The sequence below is a fragment of the Taudactylus pleione genome, unplaced genomic scaffold (genome assembly GCF_031769625.1).
Source record: "Taudactylus pleione unplaced genomic scaffold, aTauple2 ptg000861l, whole genome shotgun sequence".
In the NCBI taxonomy this organism is placed as follows: domain Eukaryota; kingdom Metazoa; phylum Chordata; class Amphibia; order Anura; family Myobatrachidae; genus Taudactylus; species Taudactylus pleione.
This window is the reverse complement of record NW_028285263.1, coordinates 890,243-905,701: the sequence shown is the minus strand read 5'-3', so window position 1 is coordinate 905,701 and position 15,459 is coordinate 890,243. Positions and strand designations below refer to the sequence as shown.

At 47.6% G+C, this 15,459-nt stretch overlaps 1 protein-coding gene across 1 annotated transcript in view; it reads left to right on the top strand.

Annotated features, from left to right (window-relative positions):
- Nucleotides 1-14,653, top strand: part of ALMS1 (ALMS1 centrosome and basal body associated protein) — a 157,082-nt gene extending 142,429 nt beyond the window's left edge. Inside the window, exons 17-18 of the mRNA XM_088458886.1 lie at nt 206-305; nt 14,396-14,653. Of these exons, the coding sequence (XP_088315012.1) occupies nt 206-305; nt 14,396-14,440 (145 nt within the window). The 3' untranslated portion in view covers nt 14,441-14,653. The remainder of the gene's footprint in view (nt 1-205; nt 306-14,395) is intronic.
- The last annotated feature ends 806 nt before the right edge of the window (nt 14,654-15,459 follow it).

The window sequence follows — 15,459 nt, the reverse complement described above, 5'->3', positions numbered from 1 at the left end:
CTGGCTGATCACACCCCACAGTCTCTTATGGCTGGGTGCGCAGAGCAACCAATGTGGCCACCAGGCACTGCTCACATCAGGCAGATCCTCATTTCCCTACATGACCCCCCTACTCCAACCACTACGTCTTCTGCTGGTCATTATCAGAACTGAAGTTTATTCCTGCATGAGGGTCAGCAGCCTGATCATTCTGTATATGTTACAGGATATATGAGCAGCTCCCGGAGATCACCAGGAGAAAGGACGAGGAGAGGAGGAGGACAGAGTATGAATCCTATCGCCTGAAAGCTCAGCTATTCAGAAAGGTGCGTGTCCCACGAGTGTAATACTCGGCTGCAGCCACAAGATGGCAGCAGTTCCTCACTTCCACTGTTATACTACACCTGTCTGCCTAATTGTAATTATCAGGTTAGGGCAGAGATTCCATGACTCTGCCATTACCGTCCAGGTTTTAAGGATGTCCATGCTTGAGCATACGTGAATTAATGAGTACCTAAGTCAATTTGATTTAACCATATGGACTCAAGAATGGCTATCCTTAAAACCTGGACTGCAATGGCGGAGTTTGGGAACCTTTGGGTTAGGGAAAAGGGCCACCAATCCTAAAATATATATGAGATATGGTAAAACTTGCCCTTGTCAGCTCTCCTTTCTTCGAAGTCCATGGGGTCCACAGGTGAGACAATGGGGGTGTAGGTGGGACTTAGAGGACCGGACACCAACAGCAAAGCTTCCCCTTATACCCCGCCCACAGCCTGAGGGCAACTCAGTTTTGTTAACAAGCCCAATGCAGGAGAGGAGAGAAGGAAGACTGGTACACTGAGGAATCACATTCTCACACAGAGAAGGAAACAAGTAACCAAGGGAAGAAACCCATAGAAGACAGGTGCATCAGCGCGGGTGCCCTGTGGACCCTATGGACTTCGAAGAAAGAGAGTTAACAAGAGTAGGTTTTACCATAACTCTCCTTTTCTTCAGGGTCCATAGGGCTCCACAGGGAGACAATGGGGATGTCCCAAAGCAGTTGTTCAAGGGTGGGACGCTCCTGAGCTGAGAGGACAACACGGCGCCCGAAGTAAGCATCCTGAGAGGCAAATGTTACAAAGGCATAGAACCTAAGAAAGATGTGGACAGAAGACCATGTGGCCGCCTTGCATAGCTATTCAGCTGAGGCGCCACGCCGGGCTGCCCACGAGGGACCCACAGAGCGAGTAGAATGAGCAGAGACTGTAGCCGACACAGAAAGGCCATAATGCGTGTAAGCCTGTGAGATAGTCATGTGAATCCATCTGGCCAGAGTCTGTTAGCTGCCCATCACTTCTTATGGAATCCATATAAGATGAAGAGGGAGTCTGATTTCCTGATAGAATTAGTACAGTCCATGTCGATCTTCAGAGCACGGACCACATCCAAAGAAGCCCCCACCTGCTGAGAGGTCTGGTGATTGAAAGGCTGGGACCACAATTTCCTCATTTAGGTGGAAACGAGAAACCACCTTGGGAAGGAAGCCATGGTGCGTTCTAAGAACAGCCCTGTACTGATGAAAGATTAAAAAGGGGGAGCGACATGAAAGCGCCCCTAAATCTGAGACCCTACGGGCAGATGCTATAGCCAGAAGAAACAGAGTCTTCGCAGTGAGCCAGTTGACATCCACTAACTCCAGGGGTTCGAATGGAGGTTCCTGAAGTGCTTGGAAAACCACTGATAAATCCCACGGATCCACTGGAGGGACAAAGGGAGGGTGTGTACGTAGAACACCTTGTAGGAAGGTGTGAACATCTGATAGAGGAGCAATTCTGCGCTGGAACCAGATGGACAGAGCAGAGACGTGCACTTTCAGTGATGCTAGGTGGAGCCCAACATCCAATCCAGCCTGAAGAAAGGCAAGTATTCTAGAAACCTTAAAAACTTGAGGGTCATAGTTTCTAGGAGCACACCACTGGGAATATGTATGCCATATCCGGTGATAAATTCTGTCCAAGGCCGGTACGTGCCCTGAGCATGGGCTTAACCACAGAGCTTGAAAGCCGTTAAAAACAGGCAGGCCAGGTCTGGATGTAGACGGGGACCCTGAGACAACAGGGCTAGTCATAGAGGAAGTTGAAGAGGAACGTCTATGGAGAGACTTTGAAGATCGGAGTACCAATGGCGTCTGGGCCAAGCCAGAGCTACCAACAGGACTGTGCCTCCTTGTCTGAACTACCGAAGAACCCTAGGAAAAAGGGATATTGGAGGGAAGAGGTAAGCCAAATGGAAGGTCCACCTCACAGATAATGCGTCCACGAAGGCTGCATTTGGGTTCCTTGTCCTGGCTCTATACACTGGAAGTTTGTGGTTGTCAGGTAGACCCCATTTGTCCACCAGGAGTTGAAAGACTTCTGGATGTAGAGACCACTCTCCTGCATGCTCGGCGTGATGGCTGAGGAAATCCGCTTCCCAATTGAGAATTCCTGGGACGAACACTGCGGAGATGTCGTTCGTCCCATGTGAGAATGCAGGACACTTCTGCCAAAGCTGTCTGACTTCGAGTGCCTCCTTGGCGATTGAGGTAGGCCCTGCCGTGGTGTTGTCGGACTGTACTGGCCTACCCTGAAGAATATTCTGAGCCAGAGTGAGAGCTCTGTAGATGGCTCGGAGTTCCAGGACATTGGTAAGACCGCCTCGGCTGGAGTCCAGCGGCCTTGGAAGGAGTGCTGGCCAGTCACTGCGCCCCACTGCGGAGGCTCTCGTCCGTGGTGAGGAGTGCCAAGTCCGATATCCAAAAGGGGTTACCATCCTGAATGAGATCCTCTGAAGCTAAGCCTGCTGAGCAGGATATACAGGACACCAGCGTGGGAGGAGCAGGCTGCTTGTTATTCTTACCTCTGCCAGACATAGCTGCAAGAATAATGGAACACACAATCTGACAAAGTGCAGTGAGCAACCCAGATGTATTTGTAATATGGCACAGTGTAGTGTGCAACAGTGATATATAGTATGTGATAGCCCTCACAAATATAGGGAGATGAGGTACAATGAACCGGTATACCTTAGTATGCCAGGGTTATAGTGGAAAATAGTGAAAGGTATAAGCTGATAGTAATAGAAAAAAAGAAAACAGACAGCAGCCCTAGCACAAGTCACATACACTGCAGAGTATACAGTATAACTACACAGACAGCAGCGCTAGCACAGGTCACACACACTGCAGGGTATACAGTATAACTACACAGACAGCAGCGCTAGCACAGGTCACACACACTGCAGGGTATACAGTATAACTACACAGACAGCAGCGCTAGCACAGGTCACACACACTGCGGAGTATACAGTATAACTACACAGACAGCAGCGCTAGCACAGGTCACATACACTGCACAGTATACAGTATAACTACACAGACAGCAGCGCTAGCACAGGTCACATACAATGCAGAATATACAGTATAACTACACAGACAGCAGCGCTAGCACAGGTAACATACAATGCAGAGTATACAGTATAACTACACAGACAGCAGCGCTAGCACAGGTCACATACAATGCAGAGTATACAGTATAACTACACGGACAGCAGCGCTAGCACAAGTCACATACAATGCAGAATATACAGTATAACTACACAGACAGCAGCGGTAGCACATCACACACACTGCAGAGTATACAGTATAACTGCACAGACAGCAGCGCTAGCACAGGTCACATACACTGCAGAGTATACAGTATAACTACACAGACAGCAGCGCTAGCACATGTCACATACACTGCAGAGTATACAGTATAACTACACAGACAGCAGCGCTAGCACAGGTCACATACACTGCAGAGTATACAGTATAACTACACAGACAGCAGCACAGGTCACATACACTGCAGAGTATACAGTATAACCACACAGACAGCAGCGCTAGCACAGGTCACACACAATGCAGGGTATACAGTATAACTACACAGACAGCAGCGCTAGCACAGGTCACACACACTGCAGAGTATACAGTATAACTACACAGACAGCAGCGCTAGCACAGGTCACACACACTGCAGGGTATACAGTATAACTACACAGACAGCAGCGCTAGCACAGGTCACACACACTGCAGGGTATACAGTATAACTACACAGACAGCAGCGCTAGAACAGGTCACATACACTGCAGGGTATACAGTATAACTACACAGACAGCAGCGCTAGCACAGGTCACACACACTGCAGGGTATACAGTATAACTACACAGACAGCAGCGCTAGCACATGTCACATACACTGCAGAGTATACAGTATAACTACACAGACAGCAGCGCTAGCACATGTCACATACACTGCAGAGTATACAGTATAACTACACAGACAGCAGCGCTAGCACATTTCACACACACTGCAGGGTATACAGTATAACTACACAGACAGCAGCGCTAGCACAGGTCACATACACTGCAGGGTATACAGTATAACTACACAGACAGCAGCGCTAGCACAGGTCACACACACTGCAGGGTATACAGTATAACTACACAGACAGCAGCGCTAGCACAGGTCACATACACTGCAGAGTATACAGTATAACTACACAGACAGCAGCACAGGTCACATACACTGCAGGGTATACAGTATAACTACACAGACAGCAGCACAGGTCACATACACTGCAGGGTATACAGTATAACTACACAGACAGCAGCACAGGTCACATACACTGCAGGGTATACAGTATAACTACACAGACAGCAGCCCTAGCACAGGTCACACACACTGCAGAGTATACAGTATAACTACACAGACAGCAGCGCTAGCACAGGTCACACACACTGCAGAGTATACAGTATAACTACACAGACAGCAGCGCTAGCACAGGTCACATACACTGCAGGGTATACAGTATAACTACACAGACAGCAGCACAGGTCACATACACTGCAGGGTATACAGTATAACTACACAGACAGCAGCCCTAGCACAGGTCACACACACTGCAGAGTATACAGTATAACTACACAGACAGCAGCGCTAGCACAGGTCACACACACTGCAGAGTATACAGTATAACTACACAGACAGCATAACTACACAGACAGCAGCCCTAGCACAGGTCACACACACTGCAGAGTATACAGTATAACTACACAGACAGCAGCACTAGCACAGGTCACACACACTGCAGAGTATACAGTATAACTACACAGACAGCAGCGCTAGCACAGGTCACACACACTGCAGAGTATACAGTATAACTACACAGACAGCAGCCCTAGCACAGGTCACACACACTGCAGAGTATACAGTATAACTGCACAGACAGCAGCGCTAGCACAGGTCACATACACTGCAGAGTATACAGTATAACTACACAGACAGCAGCGCTAGCACATGTCACATACACTGCAGAGTATACAGTATAACTACACAGACAGCAGCGCTAGCACAGGTCACATACACTGCAGAGTATACAGTATAACTACACAGACAGCAGCACAGGTCACATACAGTGCAGAGTATACAGTATAACCACACAGACAGCAGCGCTAGCACAGGTCACACACAATGCAGGGTATACAGTATAACTACACAGACAGCAGCGCTAGCACAGGTCACACACACTGCAGAGTATACAGTATAACTACACAGACAGCAGCGCTAGCACAGGTCACACACACTGCAGGGTATACAGTATAACTACACAGACAGCAGCGCTAGCACAGGTCACACACACTGCAGGGTATACAGTATAACTACACAGACAGCAGCGCTAGAACAGGTCACATACACTGCAGGGTATACAGTATAACTACACAGACAGCAGCGCTAGCACAGGTCACACACACTGCAGGGTATACAGTATAACTACACAGACAGCAGCGCTAGCACATGTCACATACACTGCAGAGTATACAGTATAACTACACAGACAGCAGCGCTAGCACATGTCACATACACTGCAGAGTATACAGTATAACTACACAGACAGCAGCGCTAGCACAGGTCACACACACTGCAGGGTATACAGTATAACTACACAGACAGCAGCGCTAGCACAGGTCACATACACTGCAGGGTATACAGTATAACTACACAGACAGCAGCGCTAGCACAGGTCACACACACTGCAGGGTATACAGTATAACTACACAGACAGCAGCGCTAGCACAGGTCACATACACTGCAGAGTATACAGTATAACTACACAGACAGCAGCACAGGTCACATACACTGCAGGGTATACAGTATAACTACACAGACAGCAGCACAGGTCACATACACTGCAGGGTATACAGTATAACTACACAGACAGCAGCCCTAGCACAGGTCACACACACTGCAGAGTATACAGTATAACTACACAGACAGCAGCGCTAGCACAGGTCACACACACTGCAGGGTATACAGTATAACTACACAGACAGCAGCGCTAGCACAGGTCACACACACTGCAGAGTATACAGTATAACTACACAGACAGCAGCGCTAGCACAGGTCACATACACTGCAGGGTATACAGTATAACTACACAGACAGCAGCACAGGTCACATACACTGCAGGGTATACAGTATAACTACACAGACAGCAGCCCTAGCACAGGTCACACACACTGCAGAGTATACAGTATAACTACACAGACAGCAGCGCTAGCACAGGTCACACACACTGCAGAGTATACAGTATAACTACACAGACAGCATAACTACACAGACAGCAGCCCTAGCACAGGTCACACACACTGCAGGGTATACAGTATAACTACACAGACAGCAGCACTAGCACAGGTCACACACACTGCAGAGTATACAGTATAACTACACAGACAGCAGCGCTAGCACAGGTCACACACACTGCAGAGTATACAGTATAACTACACAGACAGCAGCCCTAGCACAGGTCACACACACTGCAGGGTATACAGTATAACTACACAGACAGCAGCCCTAGCACAGGTCAGATACACTGCAGGGTATACAGTATAACTACACAGACCGCAGCGCTAGCACAGGTCACACACACTGCAGAGTATACAGTATAACTACAGAGACAGCAGCGCTAGCACAGGTCACATACACTGCAGGGTATACAGTATAACTACACAGACCGCAGCGCTAGCACAGGTCACACACACTGCAGGGTATACAGTATAACTACACAGACAGCAGCCCTAGCACAGGTCACACACACTGCAGAGTATACAGTATAACTACACAGACAGCAGCCCTAGCACAGGTCAGATACACTGCAGGGTATACAGTATAACTACACAGACAGCAGCGCTAGCACAGGTCACACACACTGCAGGGTATACAGTATAACTACACAGACAGCAGCCCTAGCACAGGTCACACACACTGCAGAGTATACAGTATAACTACACAGACAGCAGCACTAGCACAGGTCACATACACTGCAGGGTATACAGTATAACTACACAGACCGCAGCGCTAGCACAGGTCACACACACTGCAGAGTATACAGTATAACTACACAGACAGCAGCCCTAGCACAGGTCACACACTGCAGGGTATACAGTATAACTACACAGACAGCAGCGCTAGCACAGGTCAGATACACTGCAGGGTATACAGTATAACTACACAGACAGCAGCGCTAGCACAGGTCACACACACTGCAGGGTATACAGTATAACTACACAGACAGCAGCACAGGTCACATACACTGCAGAGTATACAGTATAACTACACAGACAGCAGCTCTAGCACAGGTCACACACACTGCAGAGTATACAGTATAACTACACAGACAGCAGCGCTAGCACAGGTCACATACACTGCAGGGTATACAGTATAACTACACAGACAGCAGCCCTAGCACAGGTCACGCACACTGCAGAGTATACAGTATAACTACACAGACAGCAGCCCAAGCACAGGTCACACACACTGCAGGGTATACAGTATAACTACACAGACAGCAGCGCTAGCACAGGTCACATACAATGCAGAGTATACAGTATAACTACACAGACAGCAGCGCTAGCACAGGTCACACACACTGCAGGGTATACAGTATAACTACACAGACAGCAGCGCTAGCACAGGTCACATACACTGCAGGGTATACAGTATAACTACACTGACAGCAGCGCTAGCACAGGTCACACACACTGCAGGGTATACAGTATAACTACACAGACAGCAGCCCTAGCACAGGTCACACACACTGCAGAGTATACAGTATAACTACACAGACAGCAGCCCTAGCACAGGTCACACACACTGCAGAGTATACAGTATAACTACACAGACAGCAGCCCTAGCACAGGTCACACACACTGCAGGGTATACAGTATAACTACACAGACAGCAGCGCTAGCACAGGTCACACACACTGCAGGGTATACAGTATAACTACACAGACAGCAGCGCTAGCACAGGTCACACACACTGCAGGGTATACTGTATAACTACACAGACAGCAGCGCTAGCACAGGTCACACACACTGCAGGGTATACAGTATAACTACACAGACAGCAGCACAGGTCACACACACTGCAGGGTATACAGTATAACTACACAGACAGCAGCGCTAGCACAGGTCACACACACTGCAGAGTATACAGTATAACTACACAGACAGCAGCCCTAGCACAGGTCACACACACTGCAGGGTATACAATATAACTACACAGACAGCAGCGCTAGCACAGGTCAGATACACTGCAGGGTATACAGTATAACTACACAGACAGCAGCGCTAGCACAGGTCAGATACACTGCAGGGTATACAGTATAACTACACAGACAGCAGCGCTAGCACAGGTCACACACACTGCAGGGTATACAGTATAACTACACAGACAGCAGCGCTAGCACAGGTCACACACACTGCAGAGTATACAGTATAACTACACAGACAGCAGCGCTAGCACAGGTCACATACACTGCAGGGTATACAGTATAACTACACAGACTGCAGTGTGTGTGACATGTGCTAGCGCTGCTGTCTGTGTAGTTATACTGTATACCCTGCAGTGTATGTGACATATGCTAGCGCTGCTGTCTGTGTAGTTATACTGTATACCCTGCATTGTATGTGACATGTGCTAGTGCTGCTGTCTGTAGTTATACTGTATACTCTGCAGTGTATGTGACTTGTGCTAGCGCTGCTGTCTGTGTAGTTATACTGTAACCTGTGCTAGTGCTGCTGTCTGTGTAGTTATACTGTATACCCTGCATTGTATGTGACATGTGCTAGTGCTGCTCTCTGTGTAGTTATACTGTATACTCTGCAGTGTATGTGACCTGTGCTGCTGTCTGTGTAGTTATATTGTATACCCTGCAGTGTATGTGACATGTGCTAGCGCTGCTGTCTGTGTAGTTATACTGTATACTCTGCAGTGTGTGTGACATGTGTTAGCGCTGCAGAGTATACAGTATAACTACACAGACAGCAGCCCTAGCACACGTCACATACACTGCAGGGTATACAATATAACTACACAGACAGCAGCACAGGTCACATACACTGCAGAGTATACAGTATAACTACACAGACAGCAGCACTAGCACATGTCACATACAATGCAGGGTATACAGTATAACTACACAGAGAGCAGCGCTAGCACAGGTCACATACACTGCAGAGTATACAGTATAACTACACAGACAGCAGCACAGGTCACATACACTGCAGAGTATACAGTATAACTACACAGACAGCAGCCCTAGCACAGGTCACACACACTGCAGAGTATACAGTATAACTACACAGACAGCAGCGCTAGCACAGGTCACATACACTGCAGAGTATACAGTATAACTACACAGACAGCAGCGCTAGCACAGGTCACATACACTGCAGGGTATACAGTATAACTACACAGACCGCAGCGCTAGCACAGGTCACATACAATGCAGAGTATACAGTATAACTACACGGACAGCAGCGCTAGCACAGGTCACATACACTGCAGGGTATACAGTATAACTACACAGACAGCAGCGCTAGCACAGGTCACACACACTGCAGAGTATACAGTATAACTACGCAGACAGCAGCACAGGTCACATACACTGCAGAGTATACAGTATAACTACACAGACAGCAGCGCTAGCACAAGTCACACACACTGCAGGGTATACAGTATAACTACATAGACAGCAGCGCTAGCACAGGTCACATACAATGCAGAATATACAATATAACTGCAGTGGGCACTAAAATCAACTACACAGACCGCAGTGGCTGGTAGGATATAGCGCTGTATAACCTGGCCCTTGGGAGAGGTATACCGGGAGACTGGACCCAGCGTTACCGGAGACCTGAATGCAGAAAACGGCTGCTGCGAGTGTCAGAGGGGTCGGAGGGTGAGGGAGGAGCAGCTCAGGGATCAGCTAGACCGCAGTGTAATGGCGCCTTGAGCTGGGGGAGGGGCCGCAGGGAGAGCGCCTTCTCCCCTATGCTGACATTAACCACTGGGTCCCCTGGCCTTAATTGTGCCATGTGCCAGTGCTTGTAATGCCCTGGTGGTCTAGTGGAGTCCAGGACGATCCGGGGTCCACATCAGCGCCCTCGGTCTGTCTCCTGAGACCGGAGGCAAAACTGCGCAAGCGGGGATCCGCCTTACCCTTGAGTCCCGGCTGGGGTCTGGGGAGCCTTGCTAGCTAGGTCCCCCTCGGAAACCCGCCGTGATTACCTAGCGGAGGGCTGGTGTCACGGCGCCGCGGAGGGGTGATGGAGCAGCAGTGCAGACGTCCAAATAACTTCCTCGCACTGCTGCTCTGTAGTAAAAGAAATTAAAATAAAGGTAAATTATAAAAATAAGCTTGTGCTGCTTAATAGCCGCCCCCTGTTATAACTAGGGGTGTGCACCGGCCACTTTTTGTGTTTTGGTTTTGGATCTGGATCTTTCTTCTGTGTTTTGGGTTCTGGGTTTTGTGTTTTGGATCTGTATTTTTTTGAAAAAAAGCATAAAAACAGCTAAAATTACAGAATTTGTGGGTTTTTCTGCTCCTATTCAATTACTAACCTCAATAACCTTCATTTCCACTAATTTCCAGTCTATTCTGAACACCTCACACCTCACAATAGTGTTTTTATGTCCAAAAGGTTGCACCGAGGTAGCTGGATGACTATGCTAAGAGATACGAGTGGGCGGCACAAACACGTGGCCCATCTAGGAGTGACACTGCAGTGGCAGACAGGATGGCAATTTGAAAAACTAGGCCCCAAACTGTACATAATGCAAAGAAAAAAAAGAGGTGCAAGATGGAATTGTCCTTGGGCCCTCCCACCCACCCTTATGTTGTATAAACAGGACATGCACACTTTAACAAACCAATCATTTCAACGCCAGGGTCTGCCACACGACTGTGGCTGAAATGATTGGTTCGTTTGGGCCCCCACAAAACAAGCTCGCAATTAATGTGTACCTGCACAAACTGGCTCTACGGAGGCAAGATGTCGTCCTCATCCTCCTCATCCACCAATTCCTTGGATAAAACAGGAAAAAGGGATTTAGGTGTCCCTGGACTGCTTACGGTCTTAGCCAAAGTTTCTGAACTTGACAGTAACTTTTTATGAACGCGCTGCAGGTGCCGTATAAGGGAGGATGTTCCTAGGTGGTTAACGTCCCTACCCCTACTTATTTCACCTTTACATATGGTACATATGGCAAGACAGTTGTTGTCCAGATTTGGATAGAAATATTGCCAGACCAAAGAGGTGGAATGTTTGGTCTTCTGCCCAGGCATGAACGTGATGGGCTTTTTCATCCCACGGACAACAACTGTCTCCCCCGGAGCCTGATTTAAACAAACCACATCACCATCAGAATCCTCCTCGCCAACTTCCTCCTCAGCGCCAGCTACACCAGTATCCTCATCCTGTTGTACTTCAACAGTGACATCTTCAATTTGCATATCAGCAAGTGGACTGTGGGTGCTCCTTTCAGCACTTGCAGGGGGCGTGCAAATGGTGGAAAGAGCCACCTCTTCCCGTCCAGTGCTGGGAAGGTCAGGCATTGCAACCACCACCACACTTGGACTCTCCTTGGGGATTTGTGATATCTTCTTAGAACACACAGTTCTTCGCTGTGCTTTTGCCAGCTTAACTCGTTTGATTTTTTTAGTGGGAGGAGTGCTTCCATCGTCATGTGAAGCTGAACCACTAGTCATGAACATACTAGGGATCGACCTTAGCCGTTCCTTGCCACTCCGTGTCGTAAATGGCATATTGGCAAGTTTACGTTTTCTTCAGATGATTTAAATGTTTGTTTCAAGGTCATTTTCCTGAACTTTGTCATTTGGGATTGTATGTGCCCTGTACTATGACATTGGGCATCGGCCTTGGCAGACGATGTTGATGACATGTTATCGTCTATGTCATGACTAGTGGCAGCAGCTTCAGCACTAGGAGGAAGTGGTTCTTGATCTTTCCCTATTTTATTTTTATCGGAGAAAGTTTGGTCCTCCATTTATGTTATATTGATATATACGTGCGGCTAAGGCGCACACAAACACAGAAAATAATTTTTTATTTTTGCTCGAGAGTAGTGCACTTTGTGGGTTACACCACCCTTTAAGAAATGAGCCAGCCGGCCCTTTACTTATGGGACACAGGCGCACACTTGGCGCTGCTCCTTTGTTGATGCACGTGCGGCTACTGCGCACACAATTCACAAACACAGAAAATAATTTTTTTTTTGGTTTGGACTGGAGTGTACTTTGGGGGTTACAGCACCCTTTAATGGTCAAGCCAGCCGGCCCTTTACTTATGACACAGGCGCACGCTTGGCACTACTTTTGTTGATGCACGTGCGGCTACTGCGCACACAATTCACAAACACAGAAAATATTTTTTTATTTTGTTTGGAGTGCCCTTTGGGGGTTACAGCACCCTTTAGCGGTCAATCCAGCTGGCCCTTTATTTATGGGACACAGGTGCACGCTTGGCGCTGCTCCTTTGTTGATGCACGTGCGGCTACTGCGCACACAATTCACAAACACAGAAAAAATATTATTTTTTTTTTAGCACTTGGGGGGAGCACCCCTGACGGACAGAGCACCCCCTGGACAACACTACAGCACCCCTTTAGGACTGGGACACTGCACAGGACTTTGGAGTGGGCACAGGACTTTGGAGTGGACACAGCCCCTATGGACAACTGACTGCACAACACAGTCCAGCCAGCCCCTATGGACTTTGAAGTAGTGGACACAGCCCCTATTAACAACAGCAGCACAGCACAACACAGCCAGCCCCTATGGACTTTGAAGTAGTGGACACAGCCCCTATGGACAACAGCAGCACAACACTACACTACACAGCCCTAACTCCCACCCTCCCTCTTCACTATCCACAGCCAAGTGAGAAAATGGCGCCGACGCGGGTACCTTATATAGGATCCAAAACCTGCAAGACCAGGAAGGCGGGATGATGACGTTTTGCCTCGATTTCAGATCCGAGTCAGGCGGGAAAAGTCGAGCCTGACTCGGATCGGCCTCGGATCGGGGGGGGCTCGGATTTCAGAAATCCGAACCCGCTCACCCCTAGTTATAACGGTGACCCAGCTCCTGCCGGACACCAATGAAACGGAGCTGCTCTCGGGCTGTGAGCTGGGTATAGGGGAAGGACCAGAGCATCCTGGGATTGAAAAGCTTTGCTGTTGGTGTCCGGACCTCCAGGTCCCACCTATACCCCAATGTCTCCCCTGTGGAGCCCTATGGACCCTGAAGAAGATATTTATATATATATATATATATATATATATATATAAAATCACATATACACACACAATGTTCCTTTTGTGAATGATGCCTGTAGCCTTACACATGAGCTGGGCTTGTATTTAGATTTAATGGCTATTTATAATACATGCAGCCCTCTGCTGTGTCTCACAGAACGCAGGACCCTCGCTGGGACACCCACCTTACAGTGGAACTAAATCTGAAAATAAATAATTTCAGGTGTCATAGGACAGAGTGAATGGACCAATATCCCCTTCCCTTGACTGTTATAAATGGCTTATGGTTTATTGATCACCTCACACTGCCATATTTCAGAGTACATCTGAAATCCCAAATTCATTCTGGAGGGTTTAGTTCTGGTCTGGGGCCATTGGTATAGTCACAATATAAACTTTTAGTAGCTTTCTACCACCTAATTGTCCTCTTATTATTATTACATGTTATTTATAGGGGGCCACAAGTGGTCCGCAGCGCCGTACATACAGTACAGGGTACACAGGACATTACATTACAATACAGTAACCAAGTTATAAACTGAGCACAAGTAACAATTAGCAGCACAATTCTCCATACACAGTACAGCTGGGAGGGTGACGGCTGTCATAGACATGCTAGAGAAGAGGCTGTGAGACCATGGGGAGGAGGACCTTGCTCCTAGGAGCTTACAATCTAGGGACAATCTCTGATAAGGATGTATTATAATGCTGTATTTACTGTCTCTCTTGTAGAAGGTAACAAACCACATCCTAGGCCGGAAGAGCCCCTGGACCTGAGCGAGGACCCGTCCGGATCTTTATAAACCGCTAATTCGCCTTAATCCCCGACATGTGAAATTATAATCTGCACAATTTGTTCTTTTGTCTGGTTTCATCATTGTATCACAGATCTGTATTTTATATAACTTATTTGCTTGTAGACTGTACATGTATTTAATATATTTTTTTAAGACAATCGTAAAGGGGTTTTTTTTGTTTGTTTTTTTAATCCTCCAACAATAAAAATTTTTTTAGATTTTTATTTCATAAACTTTTTCTTTAAAAAAAAAAAAAATCTTTATGTAAAACTGTTGATTAATGATGGTGACAAACACAGTAATAAATCTCAGACTACAGATGCATTTGGGTGCGGAAGTTGTAACCGGAGGTACAGATGAAGGGGCGATATATTGAGATGTGATAGTTATCCCGCCATAACGCAGAACACGTGTGTACTGGTCACGTGATCAAAGTGCTAGAGCCAGGTTATTGTATGGCGAAGAGAATGAAATGTATCCGAATGTCCTGGAGTTATATTCGGTGACGCTGTATCTCGCCGGGTGGTGACCGCACAATGCAGTTATTGCATGAGAAGCTCTGAGTACAATAGAACATTAATGGTTCTCTGTGCACTGAGGGTGTTGGGCTAATAATGTGAGATTCTTACATTGCAGTATATACTGTGTGACGTGGCAGCAATAGCGTAAGTGTCCCAAATAGAGAAATATTGTTCCAGACTGCAATCTGTTCATACATATAAAAATGCCACATGTAATACAGACAGTCCCGTTGTCCCCTCACTCTCAGGACACGTGTAATACAGACAGTCCCGTTGTCCCCTCACTCTCGGGACACGTGTAATACAGACAGTCCCGGTGTCCCCTCACTCTCGGGACACGTGTAATACAGACAGTCCCGATGTCCCCTCACTCTCTGGACACATGTAATACAGACAGTCCCTGTGTCATGTCACTCTCGGGACACATGTAATACAGACAGTCCCTGTGCCATGTCACTCTCGGGACACATGTAATACA